A 15,774-nucleotide genomic window follows, 5' to 3' on the forward strand; every position below is an offset into this window, starting at 1 on the left:
TGTGTAAGAATAATGAACTAACGATATATTCATCAATACAAGAATCAATAAACATGCGTCCTTCAGCTTGATGGCATACATTTAACTTGTTGTGACATTGAATAAATAAGAGTAAAATCTTATTGTTAAATTCATTTTTAGTCACTGTTCTTGGCCAATCTGCCTCTGTCGAACACAAATCAGAGCGCCGACATGGCCGGCTCCGCCGCCGCGGTGACCGCGGCCGTCTTCTCCTCCTTCTCCTGCCACAGGAATGGTGCCTCGGCGTTGGCGTCGCTGCAGTAGAGGCACGGGTGCTGCTCGAACTCCTGATCGCTCAGCACCTTCCTGGCCATGGTCGCCAGCTCCCGGTTGCTCACCGGCTCCGGGTGCGACGCCAGCACGGTCTGTATCGCGTTGCTGAACGCCCCACACGCCTTGCCGCCCGCCGCCGCCGCCTCGTCGTCCTCCGGCACGTCGGCCGACGTCTCGTCCGTCTGGCACCCGCTCAGCAGGATGCCGTCGTCGGGGCGCGCCGGCTGTTTGCCGTCGTGGTCGTGGTGGTGGAACATGGCGCTGGCGTCCGTGCCGAAGAGCGCGAGGAGGTGTTCGGCGACGTGGTGCGCGGCGTCGATGCCCGAGACGCCGGAGAGGTGGTCGATGACGGCGCTGTACGGTATGAACCGGGCAGTGGCGCCGCGCGTGGCCGCTGGAGTGGAATCAGCACCAGCAGCGGCCGGTGCACCGCCGGACAGGACGGAGGGGCCGATCTGCTCCTTCTCGAGGTCGATGAGGCCGCCGCTGTGGCACGAGTCCGACACCATGGTGAAGCTCGCGCCGTGCGGCACCAGGTCCACGAGCCGCCGGAAGTCGACGTCGGTGATGAGGTTGAAGTCGCAGGGCACGATGGCCTCGTCGCACCCGCCGTGGTGCCCCTTCACCGGCGGGACGAGCGTGCCGTGGCCGCTGTAGTGGAAGAAGAGCACGTCCCCGGCCGCCGCGCGGGCGACCATGTCGGCCAGCGCGCGCTTGATGTTGGCGCCGGTGGGGAGCACCGGCGAGCCGCGGTCGTCAGTGAGAACGGCGACGTCGCCCGGCGCGAAGCCGAAGCGGGCGACGAGGATGTCGCGCATGGCGACGACGTCGTTGATGCAGCCCTTGAGCTCGTTGGGCGTGCCGGCGTAGTTGCAGCCGACCAACGTGGCCAGCTTCTTCTTGCCACCCTGAGCCATGGCCTAACTGCCTAATTAGTGTGTGATTAATTATGCAAATGAGCAGGATGAAGAAGAGATCGCCACTGAACTGAACTCGCCGTGCAAAATCTTTTGATAGATATCAGAGATATATAGATGCATTGGCTTCGGATTGTTGCTTGTGATTACAAGAAACATTCTTGTGGTTGAGTAAAGCAACAGATTAACCATTTCTGCTATCTATTTTCTGCAGTCCTGAATATCGATCAATCAATCATATACCCTGTGATCAATTGGTGATTATGGTACAAATCCTGGATTGCTGGGCAATGCATGGGTTAATTTGGAGATCCAACACCGTACGCATGGAACAAGTTCCAGTCCCCTGCGTTCCTTTGGAGCAGGGGAGGCATGAAACAAGGGCTCTGCTCTGCATTCCTTCCTTGGAAGCAGGGGAGAGACAGGCTTGCGTGCAAGAAATGTGGAAGCTAAAATTAGTTGCCAGTTTACCACTGCCTTTAAGTCCGCATCCACGCAATATAATCTCTAATCCATCACCATTAATACACAGGGATGCATTGCAACATTACGTGAGAGTCGAGTTTATATCTGAATGTATCAGAATTTTATACTAAAATTTTTGATGACTTAGGGTAATTTTTAAGGACGATAGACAAAGCCCACAGGCACAGTATATATGTTCACCCACAGACTGTGCATGTCCCAAAAGCTAGTTAATTAGCCTGAATAATTGATTTTACAACACTGGTCTTCATGGAAGAAACATTTTAGACAAACAATCTCATGCACACTAATTTTATGATGGCAAAGATGGATCATATATTTCCATGTACAACAACAACTTGAATCAAACATCCCACCAAACTATAATATAGTGTAGTTTTGCACCATTATTCTGTTGCTTGGGGGTGTTTCAGCTTCTTCTTCTTCAATTGATTGTGTTTTAATTTGGTATTGCCAGGAACGGCTTGAAGGTCAGCACAAGTCCAACTAATTCAATCAAATTCAGAATAAAGAATATCATTTGATCCCCTGCATCATCAATGAAATATATCTGATATTAGCATCTTCAAGGATACAATACATTTACAATTGCACTATAAAATACATAGATGTCAACAGAAGCTATAGTTTCTAACTTGTAAATAAATTATATACCTGGAAAGAAGGCTGCATTTTGGCGTTTTTGGGTCCAAGAGAACCTATACAATTCATGAATAAGATATTCATCACACATTTGCTTCAAAACTCTATAGTAATTTTTATACAAATTAAACGTAAAATTATTCCTATACTTGTGATTTGATAATCCATAAACTTTGCTTATGTAACTTTGTGTTGGACTTAGGGATTATTAGGAGTCATAATATAATAAGATTGGTATGCTCTGTAATATATATTTTCATGCTCAACCCTTTGGTGTTCAAGAAAATTTTGATAAGTTGCAATAATACTCACAGAGCGCCTGCTCCTGCTGGAGCAATTGCCTTGAAGAAGGACATTGCTGTTGTAGATATACCATTCGCAGCACCTCTTTGACTTTGTGACTATTGTTTGGAATAAATTTAATTAAATAAAATTGTTAATATTGAGAAAATAAAATGGAAGGTTGACTTGATACTTGCCACTGCATTATTTTGAAGTAGGGAAGTGCCTGTTATGATAGTTATCTGATCAAATCAACAAAGTTATAAGGTCAACAGGAATGATAAATTGACATAAAACTAGAAATGACCTAATTTATTGTCATGATCAGTTGGTAATAACTTTTACTTGAGAAGGTTTATTATGCATGAAATTGATGAATAACTCAAGTCATGTATAATACATAACTATATATTACATAAATAACAAATAAAAACTATCATAATAATTTACAAAATTTTAAAAAACAAGCTTGTGTAATATATACATGTTATAAAGGTCAACAAAACTGCATAGTACATATGAGCGCCCTCATAGTTAAGAGATGATTAGTCGATTAGTCCCTACATGCACTATATTTGGTTTGTAATATAAAAAAATGATTTTATTTTTGTTGCGTGTAGTATGCTATTATGTGTTATATTAGAAGTACATCGAATTTAGTTCCTTGAATCATGTTATTTGGAACTAGACAATCAACATTTGAACTTGAGCAATTTTCCCATCCTTGAGAAGGTACCATGAGGTACCACTGCTTTCTATATAAAATTTAGTACTTTCTCGTATCTAAAGTACCAAGAGGTATCAAATTTTATATATAAAACAATGGTACCTACTAAGGATGAGAAAAATGCTTTTTAAACTTACCGATAGAACACCCTTTAAAATCGTAGCAAGGTAAAGAGCTATCCCAAGTCTAAACCCTGACAAGTGTGTCATAAAGGGATATGCAGCAAGAATTGGTATGGACAAAGCCTACAATATACACACAAAAAAACATGTCACATATTTGGCTGAGAAACATATGTATGTGTTTTGAGAAAATAGTTTAATTACTCACCGAAGCAACACGAGATGAATTGACAGATCCAAGAAATCTATGAACTGATCTGTAGATGAAAAGCTGGTACACAAGCAAACCAGCACCTAAAAATATCATAGGATTTTTTTTTTTGCATTATTATAACTCTCAAGAAATTTTGGTCCTATACGGAGAGTACTCAAGTTTTTTTTTTTGGTAAAATGAGTAATATAGGGGTTAGGACTTATGCCATTCAATTCAACCACTATAAATCATATTTGCTAGATCAAACGGGCATTACAAATGCCTTCTAGTGTTGGGTTCCCTTATAGGTGAATTGTGAGCTAAATGTCCAAGAAGAAGCATTGTAGAATTATGAACATAAGAGAGAATCTCTTGATATCGTGGAGTGCTGACTAAATGCCCAAGAAGAAACACATATATGTAGTATAATAAAATATCTACTGTGAATACATCCATACAAGTGTTTAGAGGTTTATTAGTGGTTCAAATGGTGATCCTAATAAAGTAATCCATAAAAGTTGATAGGGTACCTGCAACTGCAAGAACTTGGCCAACTTCTTTAGATGAAAAACTTAATCCACCGTACTTTTTGTCACTTACAGCCCATAAGGAAAATATCTATCATATATGAAAAATATCAGTTAATACTTCATATATATGAAAAATATATTTCTATCATATTTTTAGATTATATTATTTCTTCATATATTACCCAATTTGCATATTTTAATGAAATGGAAATAGTTGAAGTCGTTACCTCACTATATGCTGTATCATGAAGCGTGAAAACACAATATGCAATGATAGAGGAAATCAATGGCCAATTTTTATACAGATTCTTCTGTTTATGTGAATCTTCTTCAAGTGTACTTCTTGAGTTGTCAATCATTTCAATTCCACCTTCAACATTTTTATGCTTATGAAGTGTCTCCTGGTAATCAAGGGCAATTTGAGAAATTCTTCTTTGCGGTTATATCTCAATGATTGTACTCTCTCTTAAAAGATTCAAGCTCACAAGTCATAATTTGTTGACAATAGTCATGAAACAATTGAGAACTAAAAAACACAAATTAGTTTGTTCATCATTGTTGGATTGTAAAGGACATTTTTCGCTATAAAAGCTAGTCAATGAGGTGAGAGACTCATCTAGTTATATATTAGATCTCTTGCCCTTTCACAGTTAATGTGAGATTATTCAACAATCCCCCTTCGTATATTGAACCATAGAGATATTGAACTAACTAGGCTTTGATATCCATTGTTGGATCGTAAATAGTCTTTCCCGTCCTAAAATCTAGCCAATGAGATGAGAAGCTTCCCTACTTATATATTAGGTACCTTGCCATTGCATAACCAATGTGGGACTATTCGATACTTATTAATGGTTTTCTCTTAAACTTCATTAGAGAGCAAGAAAAATATAGAAAATATATGTTTAATTAAGGTAAGTGTTTCCATGTTCTTCAAAAATTTTAGGATAGGCTTATTTTAAACCCTCTAACTTGTCAACTGTTGATTTTTACACTCCAACTTTTATGTTTCAATTATTGGCTAGCCTTAGGACTAGCTCACTATGTGAGCAATTGACATATACCACTTCTATACTATTTGGAATCTATCCTAAAAGGTTGAAAACTTGAAAATTCTTTGAAGCACAATATTGTAAAAAATATAGTAGTATATGTAGGAGTATCACTTACTGGCAGCCATATGCAGCTTATTAGAACAACAAGAGCGATGAGTGAGATACAAAGGCATGGCAAGAAGTATGGGAACCTAAAAGAAAATACACATATACTTTGTGTAATTATAGATTGTTTATGGAATTTGACAAAATATTTCTTGAGATACACCATATGCATACCTCCCAAAAATGGACTTCTCAGAAAATATGTTTGGATATTGCTTAGCAGGCTGAGAGCAATCAGAACCAAAACAAGTTACAATATTCTGTGAAAATAATTATTCTATAATTTATAACTAAACAGTTACTTGTGCAAAGTAGCCTCCAATGGCTGGACCCACAACAAGTCCTATGCCCCAACCAGTGCTTACCTATATATATACATATGCAATGAAGTGGATTAGTGATGTAATTGTCTGAATTTTGTACTTGTGATGAAGCAAAGAAAGTGTGGTACGAATTTTAATTACGATTGATAATCCTAGAGCCTGATGTTCAGGTCGACAAACTTCAATGGAATAAGCCTGCAATTGTTGAGAACCAGTAAGCTGCATATATACATATTTGTTTCACATTTATAATAGCATAATCTCATTTGGTGTATAATTATGCATTGTATTCCCTCTGTTTTTTTTACGCCGTTGACTTTTTGATTTACGTTTGACCCTTCGCTTTATTCAAAAATTTTGTCCAAATATACAAAATTATGAACACTTAAAGTTACTTTAGTAATAAATCAAATCATAATAAAAAAAAGTCAATAATTATATAATTTTTTGAATAAGACAAAGGGTCAAACGTAGATAAAAAATCAACGGCGTAAAAAAATCGGACGGAGCAGCATATATACCTTTATCGGGGCAAGCATGCCATTTAGAGCACCAAGAAGGAATCTCGTGGCAATTGCCATCCAATACCTCACACTTAATCCGAACAGAGTGTTGAAGATGACACTTAAACCAGAGAGGATCATATAATGAGTTTTTTCAAAACTTTCATGTAAAAGTGAACATTATGAGACAAAGAGTACTCACACTGATAAAATAGAAAATTTAATTATAGGTTTCCTCCCTATACGATCGGCCACCACACCCCAAAAGAGTGAAGCAAAACATCTCCCAACCATATATGATGCACCTATAAGACATCAATAGTGATATACTACTTCTGTATGAGCATACATTTTCTGAAATAGGAAAACAGGTACTTCAAAAATTTCAAGCGGGTGATTGTTTGGCTTGATATATTTGTAGACGAAAAATAATTTATGAATAAAAAATTATATATGTATTTTTAGTGATCTAAAATTCAAAGCTAGAAAATAAACTTTGGTGAAAAAAACTCCAAATTTAAGGTTAAAAAATTAAACTTTAGCTTATAAGCATAATTAAAAGCAAACAAATGAGGGTGCAAGTCAGGGACTGAAGATCACAGCTTTCATAGTTCTTACCAAGGAATCCAGCATATAATCCAATATCTTGTTCCTTTTTTGCCACATGTAGGTCTTCTATCTGTTGTCAGCAAAAGGTAAAAAAATGTTTAATAAAAAACTAGGATATTTACAGTGTTGCTCCTAGAAAGAAGATATGACACTGATTAAATTATGTTGAGATTAACGCACCATGAAGTACAAGAATGGGAACAATGAGGATATTGGTAAAGCTGAAAAGGAAAATAATATTGACAATCGTTAGAAAATAAGGTTATCAACAGGGGTATAGTACCGTACATGTTTAATACAGTAAAAACTTGAAGAAAATTACCCCATTATTGCAAATTCTTTTAAGTCTCGAGGCAATATTATCTCGTTTCTTGCATGTTATCTGAATGGTAATGAGAAATTTAATTTTTTGTTGACAAGATATCTTAATGTGCGATAATATCACTACACAATCAATAAGGTCAAATTTGACTTCTATAAGTTGAAAAAAAACAAATATGACTGTAAATATACCTATATGTTTTTTAGAATTTAATTTGTTATTTTTGTTATAACTTATGGAGGTCGAATTTGCACGTGAATGTCTGTAGAGTGATATATTATCTCTAGTAAAAAAAATTCATAGCTATTTGGATCACATGAAAAAACAAGGAGATATCCTCTCGAGTATTAAAATCCATTTCCCATTATTCTTACTTAGCGAGGGGCCGAGCTAGTAGTAAGCAAGCAGGGTTTAATTAAGAAGAACATACACGAGGCAATCGTGGTGATGCCAACAAAGATGAACTCCTTGTAGGGGATGCCTTTGCTGCTCTCGAGCTTCCGTTCCATGGCGCAGCCGGGGCAGCCGTCGTAGAACACCGACCTCGACATCACCGCCGGCGAGGGCGGTGCCTCCGCCTCACCCATTGTCGCAGTAGATAGCCTGACCTGAAAAGTTGATCACAGCGTGATAGATCATAGATTGGTTAACCATCTAGCTATGCACTGCACTTAATTAGGAGGGAATTAATGCATGAGAGCAGCAAAGTTCAGAGACCGGTTGAAGGTGAAACGACCGTTGACAACTCGATCGGTTGATGTTCAGAGACAGAGCCAGTGATATTATATAGCCATGGATCCATGCAGTGAACGCATGCTGCTGCTAGGCAGTCAACCCCATGGCAGCATGCATCAAGCTTGCCGCTGCCCGTGTGAGATATTTAGCTCATGCCACGTGACGATGGGGACTCTCAATTAAGAGGTTGGCATGCATTCGTGCTTGCTGTTTCTACTTGGCGCAATTGGCAAATGACGAATAGATGATCGAGTTAAAATCTGCTAACTAGGGAACGATGTATATATACTTATGCTTATATATCCACATTTAAATTTTTTAACCTTAATTTAGAGTGGATTTTGGTTTTTTATCATAATTTATTTTTTAGTCTTAGTTTTTAGATCTTTAAAAACAAATATATAAAAATTTTATTCATAAATTATTTTCAGGGCAATTAAGGGTAACTCATCATCTAGCACATTGAAGCCGGCTTACTTTGTCCTTTCGTCACCGCTGCAGCGTCAGCGAAAGATTTAGGTAGGCTGCGAGCAATGATGCAGGGATCAAATTAACAAGTGAGAGGATCATATCATATCATTTCGGGGTAGAAGAAAATATGTCAGCGCTGACGGACGCATACGACTGTCTGAATTCCAGTGGAAGTCAAAACAAAAGCTATATACACATGTTATCTCTGCATTGATCAATACCAGTACTCCACGTAGGCATAGTAATGGATCCAACATTTTACTTATAAAATTTAAGGGTTGAATTTAAAACAAATTGAAAATTAATGGTGTAGAGTTGAGCTAAAATTTTTTAAGGATTAAATAAGGTTACGAAAGAACCCAAAAACCTTGGTCTATTACCACTCCTAACTACATGCATATGCATGGCAGTTGTTAGCTGCACCAAGCTGTGCCTTCCTGCAGGTGATGGATTAAGCAGAGCATTGATGGATCATCACCATCATCAGCTTCAGTTTGTGCTTGCTTGGCAGCATGAAGAGTGCCACTCTGCAGTTCGGCCTACCTAGCTATGTATGTGAGCTTTAGTTAATCTGAAAATTTTCATTTGTTTCCTTAAAACAAAGCTGCAGCTTTCACATCTTGATGGACAGGTGTATGGATCATACGGTTCTTTGAGACTGAAGTAAAGATCAGTTCACTCTGAAACACAATATGTATTCTTGGAGGGCTGCTGAACACATCGTAAGCCAGAGGTGGCCGGCACTGGCAGTTAGCTAGCTAGATAAGATTTATTTTTATAATTGTGCATAAAATATATTACTTGAGTTGAACCTTGTTTTATAGGTCAATGATTGATTTGAACCTGTACAGATTTATTCTTTTCTGGAGGGAATTACAGATATTTGAAAGAGAAGACAAAGCTTTGGGCTATAGCGACAAACGGGCCTAGGTTTGGACCAAGAAATAATATCCTGGGCCAACAATGAGCAAATCTGCTAGAGCCAACCTGAATAGAGGCCACGAAGTTGTCGTATACTCGTATGCAAAATGAAGCGCAGTGCCACCGCCGGCGACGAGCACGCCGGCAGCATCGGAGGCGGCGGTGTGCGGAGACGAGACGTACGTACGTAGTCTCACCGAGAAAACGAAAAAGGTCATAGCAGCAGCTAGAAGAACAGTTATTCAACACTGCAACGAAAAAGATTATAGCTGCTCCATCTTTTCGTTTATGCTTACGAACCAAAATTTTAAATTTTAACTTTAAATTTGAAGTTAATTTTGGAAAATCTTCACTAAAGTCTATTTTTCAATCTTAGCTTTTAGATAGCTAAGAAGACGTATATAAATTTTTTATTCATAAATTATCTTTTATTTGTAAATATATTGTTTGACTTTTTTTTATAAAACACAAATAATCACCCCAAAATTGTTTAGCTCATAAGCTCAAAGCAGAACAGAATTAAGAACAAACTTAACAGAGACTCTGCACTGATGGTGCATGATCATAGCATCGTGCTAGAACCATATCTAAACCATCTTTTAATCCCAAGCCATACTAGCTATAAACCTATAACTATATTTTTTTTGAAGCTAGATAAACCTATAACTATATCTCTATGCTCTTTGCCACACCAGCTAACAGCATCTGAATGCTCTATTTATATTGTTGAGGAACCGCCAAGAAAGGTTTGAAGGTCAACATGAGCCCAATCACCTCGGTCAGATTCAGTAGAAGAAATACCATCTGATCACCTGCACAAAATTGAAATCCCACTTTACGATCAAATCAACAACATTACACCAATTTCTATTTCCTGTGTGTTCTGATTCACCACACCGATTTGCACCCCCATCTTTTCGCTTTTGTTTTTATTTATAAACCAATATTTGAATTTTTAACCTTAAATTTGAAGTTTGGAGTTGATTTTGGTTTTTTTTATCATGGTTTATTTTTATCATTGGATTTTAGATCGCTAAGAACATGCATGTAAACATTTTATTTATAAATTATTATTTGTTTGTAAATATGTCATTTGACTTTTTTATTCAAAAAGCGAAATGATGACCCCTTGTACTTCAGTACTTCACTCACTTAAATTAAATTACTGTAGTAGTAGAATCATATCTCCTGCCATTACATGCTAATGGCAGAGAAGAAACAGTTGACATTGAAAAAATCTTAGTTGTCCATTTTGAGATAAACGGCTATAGATCCCTTTGATACAACTAATTGCTACAGTTTAGAAGAGTAAAATCATTTTTTTGCCACAGTTACACTTTCTACGGTGTCTGTCATTTTATCACTACACGGTGTAGTGTGCTATCCTACCATTGTGTCACAATGTCAGAGGATCTGAATTCTGTAGTAATAGTTTTTTTTTAAAAAAATATACTGTAGTAATGGCTGCAACACACACAGTTGATGGTTCCTACAATTGCATACGAGTATTTACCTGGAAAAAACGCCGCATGTTGTCGCTTTTGTGCCCAAGAGAATCTGCAGCCACAGGTTTTGAACAGTCAGTCCTTCTTCTTTAAACATGTTTATAGTTTTGTTAGAACAGGTTCATCCTTTCATGTTCATCGATCTTCAGGCTTCATCACTAAACTTAGAAGGATGAACTGACCACCAAAATTTTCATGACCACATTTTATGTCATATGACTGACAAGTAACACTGATGATCATACCCCTCTAGTACTTTTGAAAGTCACAATTATGTTGCCCATATATCTATGTTCAATCTTAGAAATTGAGATTAATTCTAGAAGCTTTGCTGAATTATTTGTTCATAATGAAGAGTTGCAGACAACAAGATTTATGCTTACAAAACGCCTGCGCCAGCCGGAGCGACAGCCTTGAACAAGGACATAGCCGTTGTGGCTATTCCGTTTGCAGCACCCCGTTGCCCTTGTGGCTGTCAACAATGCATTTTTTAAGAAAAAATAAATTTATTTGAAATTAGTGAATCCGAAAATTTTCTTTTCTTTTGCGAGGCTGTCAGACAACAGCAAAGTGATGAGATAAGTTGGACAGGTACCACTGCTTTGTTTTGAAGAAGAGAAGTGCCCGTAATTATAGTTATCTGATCAACAGTATGAAAAATTAGTACATTTAAACATGCTATGTGAATAATAACTAAACTAAAATTACCTAGGAAGCATTTTGTACATTTCTTATAGGGGTTTGCATCTAAAGTGCTAGCTACTTATATGGGTTGAATTTCGGAACCATATGCTCATAGATTTTTTTTTAACCTCTAAATTCAATTAAAAACATTGGTATTATATTTTCTCATCCGAACTTTTTGGTCACGCCGCCCGCAAGCTCTATGAACAATTGTGAATTAGTGCATTTCCTATGAGGACTTTCATGGTGTTGCAGTATTTGTTTATCATGTCTCCATGAGTGGTGTATCCAAGAGTTTATACTTCTAGAATTTTTTATATAAAAAAACCCTAAGTTCATAAAGTACTTACAGCCAGAACACTTTTGATCATCGCTGCAATATAGAGGGACACACCCAGTCTTATTCCTGATAAGTGTGTCATAAAGGGATAAGCAGCAATAATCGGTATAGATAGCGCCTGCAATGCTAAAGGTCAGTTGATTTCATTTATAATCTCAGTTGTCAATAATAATTATTAATAAGTAAACTGTAACAAGTTTATAAGAAATGGTGAAAATATAAACTTACCGACGCAATTCGGGTTGAATTGATAGGTCCAAGAATTTTATCAACCCAACGATAGATGAGAAGTTGATAAACAAGAAGACTGGCACCTACAGTGTAACAAATTAAGGTAGATGCTTATATTTCCAAACCAACACATGTTACAGCTAAACATTAAATGCAAACGCCCTGTGATTACAAAGAGTTTAAAGAATTAACAGTTTTAAATTTTGGCAGAAAGGAATTGATTGAATTTGACTAACCTGCCACTGCAAGAACTTGCCCAACATCTTTAGACGAGAAGCTGAGTCCACCATATTTTCTATCACTTACAGTCCACAGAGAAAATATCTGATGTTTAAAAAGAACGTTTAGAAAATTACATTTTGACATAGCGTGTTTGTTTTTTTTTTGCATGACTGCATACTTTTACTTAATATAAAATAGATCAATACTTTATAGACTAAAATGTAACTAATTTGCTAGTACATAGGTATGGTAACATGGAACTTACAGACGTTTATTATTAAAGTAAAAGGAAAATATTTTCATGGATAAACATGAAATTGTTATTACAGCAAATGCATTGTCAGCTTATTTTTAGAGCAAGAAACATGAATATTCATCCTCATTGAGAAAATCATGACAACTATTTGATATGGAGAGTTTATATCTCGCATGTACTTATTTATTCTTACATATATGTTGAGCAGTCAACATATAACAATTTCATATCACATTAGTAAATATAACCACCTCACTATATGCTGTGTCATGAAGGGAGAAGACGCAATATGTGAGAATAGATGACATCAATGGCCAATTTTTGAATAAGCTTTTCTTATGTGACTCTACACTTTCTTGAGTAGCAGAACTTTCAGCTGTCTCCACTCCCCTTTCAAGGCCTTTATGCTTATGTAGGGTCTCCTGTTTAGTTTATCAAAGAAAAATGTGGTCATAAAAAAAAAAGAGTTTTACTTCCCTTCTTTCTTTTGTACCTCGAGATACTGGTACCTCGAAGTACCAAATTGTTTCTCACCATTGAATCTAGTTAAGTAGGATATGCAGTGTTGGATCTAACGATCAGAAACGATTTGGTACCGCGACGTACCGGTACCTCGAGATACAAAAGGAAGGATGAGAGTAAAACTCTAAAAAATAATAATAGAGATAAAGTCATGTGCAAGGTTAATCAAGCTCAGCAATAATTTTGTGCAAGTTAAGTTTGGATATATGTTTTGGTTCTTTTGGTTATCCAACAAAACAAACTCTCGTAGAAATAAACCATAAAAGAGATACACAAAATTCTAAAATTCTTGCGGATAGTAACATAATAAATAATCTTAATGATAGAAGCTAACAAACAGTAGGTAATACATACCGGTAGCCATATGCAGCTTATGAGGACCAGGAGAGCAAAAAGTGATATACAAAGACACGGTAGAAGATATGGAAACCTGCACGATTTGTGATCACACATTTACAATTACAATAATTTCTCATTTAATTTGAAGGGTCGATTTTCAATAGCAAAATTACCTCCCAAATATTGACTTCTCATGAAAATTATGAGGATATTGTTTGATAGGCTGGTAACAAGAAAGAGAAAAAGGTAAAGATAAACACTCTTTGTCATTGGATCGTTGACAAAAGAAGAAAAATAATATCTGTGAACCCAAATAAGCTTATGTAATATTTACCTGTGCGAGGTAGCCTCCAATTGCAGGGCCAACTACAAGACCTATTCCCCATGCTGTGCTCACCTAAAATGTTGATGCCATTGATTAAACTGCGTTATTAGTTCTTATACATAGATGTGCAGTTCTATATATAGATTTGAATTTACAATTGATAGGCCCAAAGCTTGATGTTCAGCTCGGCAAACTTCGATAGAGTAAGCCTGCAAGCCACAAGTAAAACACACACTATTTGATTAGATGTTTGATGGAATAAGAATAGCAATTGATATTGACACCATCTTATTTGTTCCTAACAATTGTCACATCTTGCCATTTCAAAGTACCTTTATTGATTCCTAAAAAGGAATTACCTTTATTGGCGCAAGCAATCCATTCAGAGCACCAAGAAGAAATCTTGTGCTGACAGCCATCCAGTACTTCGTACTTAATCCGAATAAAGTATTGAACACAATGCTGAAAGTACGTATAGATTCAAAGACAAGTTAAAAATCGTTTTTAACAGATAGAATAAACTGCAAAGCAAGTGCAGTATGCACTGGCAGCATAGTGCTTACACTGCAAAAATGGAAAAGATAATGACAGGTTTTCGGCCAATGCGATCCGCCACCATGCCCCACAAGATTGACGCGAAACCTCGACCGATCATATATGATGCTCCTGCATTAGAAACATACCATGTAAACAGTACTGAATATCTGACAAAGTAGTGAAAGTAGTGTGGATGAACATTGTTACTCAATCGATAAATTGTTTGTCAGAAGTTATACCAAGAAACCCAGCATAGAATCCAATATCTTCCTCTGTCCGAGCAATATGCAAGTCTCTTATCTGCACCAGAGAAGGGAATGGATTGAGAACCTTCTGCAGAATATATGTTTCATGGAATAAAATGGAATGCATGGAAATCAAACTTACCATGAAGTACAAGAAGGGGAACAGGGAAGAGATTGGCAGAGCTGAAAATCAAGGGGAGAGACAGAGACATGCATGCTACTTAGGAATCAGTTCAATAAAATAAGACCAGGAAGAGTAGAAGAGATTGACAAACAGTAGCAGCAAACTTAAGTTGACTGTTCATACAGGAGGCGAGGGTGGTGATGGCAACGAAGAGGAACTCGTTGTAGGGAATGCCCGTGTGCTCCTCCTTCCTCTGCTCGATGGCGCAGCCGGGGCAGCCGTCGTGGTACACCTTGGCCTCTGGTGGAGGCTCGGGCTCGGCCATGTCAGCCTATCAGCAGCGCCTGATCGACAAGCACAGTCTGATGATGAGCTAGCCAAGACAGAGAAGGACTTGGGAAGCAGAAGGTAGGAGGAGGAGGAGGAGGAGGAAGAAGAAGAGAATGTGGTGGTGGAGAATGGAGAAGGAGAAGGCAAACAATTAACGGTGGCGAGAGAGACGTCCAAGTCCAGGTGAGTGAGTGGGTCGAGGCGTATTAATGGATGGCTGCTGCTGCTGATTTTGTCTCTTGGTACGCATGCCACATCAGAGGAGAGAACGGAAGCGACAACCTTGTTCGTGCGTGTGATGTGATGTGCTGCTGCAGTGCAGTGCCCAGAATGCATCCATCCATCCATGGTGGACGTACAAGGGCATGAAGTCATTGCTGTGCTGCACAAGATCGAGCCGGCTGCAGTGCAGGTCTACCTACTGACGAATTATTTGCCTGCTGCTGCCGTGCAAGCGTCGTTCACTGAAGCAAGGGGTGTCAAACTGTCAATGCAACAACCATGCGACAATCATCATCATATGACTGAATTGGTATGGAATTAGCTTGATGATGTATTGCATATCCATTTCGACACATGCAGTGTGCTTATATATACTCATTCCAGTAATAAATATTTAATGTTTAGAACAAACTTTAGTAAAAATTTTAAGACATCGACTGTCAATAACTTTTAAACATCAAGATATTTTAAAGAAAATTGCTATGGTAGATTTATCTTCGGAAGTTCTATCAGAATGTCATAAACTTGCTACATTTTATAATCTTATTCAATATAAAATTGATGGTTAATGTTTCAAGAGTTTGATAAAGTTTTGTTTTATATGTCAACTATTTATGACCGGAGGAAGTAAGTCCTTTTTTTTTGTGGTATGGTA

The 15,774-nt window shown here is 37.8% G+C and overlaps 2 protein-coding genes across 3 annotated transcripts; both read right to left on the bottom strand.

Annotated features, from left to right (window-relative positions):
- On the bottom strand, positions 1 to 7,721 carry LOC102718695 (protein ZINC INDUCED FACILITATOR-LIKE 1). The gene is made up of 18 exons (XM_040529358.1): positions 7,541 to 7,721; positions 6,969 to 7,009; positions 6,798 to 6,858; positions 6,382 to 6,484; positions 6,198 to 6,300; positions 5,818 to 5,871; positions 5,656 to 5,718; positions 5,528 to 5,577; positions 5,364 to 5,439; positions 4,421 to 4,594; positions 4,194 to 4,281; positions 3,679 to 3,764; positions 3,486 to 3,593; positions 2,819 to 2,863; positions 2,652 to 2,740; positions 2,352 to 2,395; positions 2,140 to 2,225; positions 1 to 1,214 (listed from the first exon to the last, which is right to left on the bottom strand). Exons 1-18 carry the CDS (start codon positions 7,695 to 7,697, stop codon positions 180 to 182), a joined length of 2,463 nt encoding a protein of 820 aa, XP_040385292.1. The 5' UTR covers positions 7,698 to 7,721; the 3' UTR covers positions 1 to 179.
- A 1,997-nt stretch (positions 7,722 to 9,718) lies between these two features.
- On the bottom strand, positions 9,719 to 14,892 carry LOC102719342 (protein ZINC INDUCED FACILITATOR-LIKE 1). Of its 2 annotated transcripts, XM_006663732.3 has the most exons (17): positions 14,751 to 14,892; positions 14,586 to 14,626; positions 14,438 to 14,498; positions 14,225 to 14,327; positions 14,021 to 14,123; positions 13,817 to 13,870; positions 13,671 to 13,733; positions 13,510 to 13,559; positions 13,352 to 13,427; positions 12,727 to 12,897; positions 12,234 to 12,321; positions 11,995 to 12,080; positions 11,777 to 11,884; positions 11,338 to 11,382; positions 11,126 to 11,214; positions 10,751 to 10,794; positions 9,719 to 10,049 (listed from the first exon to the last, which is right to left on the bottom strand). In XM_006663732.3, exons 1-17 carry the CDS (start codon positions 14,890 to 14,892, stop codon positions 9,952 to 9,954), a joined length of 1,422 nt encoding a protein of 473 aa, XP_006663795.1. In that variant the 3' UTR covers positions 9,719 to 9,951. The 2 variants fall into 2 exon arrangements, with proteins under 2 accessions (XP_006663795.1, XP_040385372.1); XM_040529438.1 differs by having other exon boundaries at positions 14,438 to 14,626.
- Positions 14,893 to 15,774: the final 882 nt, after the last annotated feature.

Source organism: Oryza brachyantha, chromosome 12 (genome assembly GCF_000231095.2).
Source record: "Oryza brachyantha chromosome 12, ObraRS2, whole genome shotgun sequence".
Classification (NCBI taxonomy): domain Eukaryota; kingdom Viridiplantae; phylum Streptophyta; class Magnoliopsida; order Poales; family Poaceae; genus Oryza; species Oryza brachyantha.

What these genes read in the sequence shown, in the direction of transcription:
- LOC102718695 (XM_040529358.1), bottom strand. Translation starts at nt 7,697, where the DNA reads ATGGGTGAGGCGGAGGCACCGCCCTCGCCGGCGGTGATGTCGAGGTCG. An exon ending in TAAGCTGCATATGGCTGCCA is followed by an intron (nt 4,595 to 5,363) that starts GTAAGTGATACT and finishes CTTGATTACCAG; the next exon opens with GAGACACTTCATAAGCATAA. An exon ending in CGTTCCTGGCAATACCAAAT is followed by an intron (nt 1,215 to 2,139) that starts TAAAACACAATC and finishes TTAGGCAGTTAG; the next exon opens with GCCATGGCTCAGGGTGGCAA.
- LOC102719342 (XM_040529438.1), bottom strand. Translation starts at nt 14,892, where the DNA reads ATGGCCGAGCCCGAGCCTCCACCAGAGGCCAAGGTGTACCACGACGGC. An exon ending in ATCTTTTCCATTTTTGCAGT is followed by an intron (nt 14,124 to 14,224) that starts GTAAGCACTATG and finishes ACGTACTTTCAG; the next exon opens with CATTGTGTTCAATACTTTAT. An exon ending in AAGCTTTGGGCCTATCAATT is followed by an intron (nt 13,734 to 13,816) that starts GTAAATTCAAAT and finishes TCAACATTTTAG; the next exon opens with GTGAGCACAGCATGGGGAAT.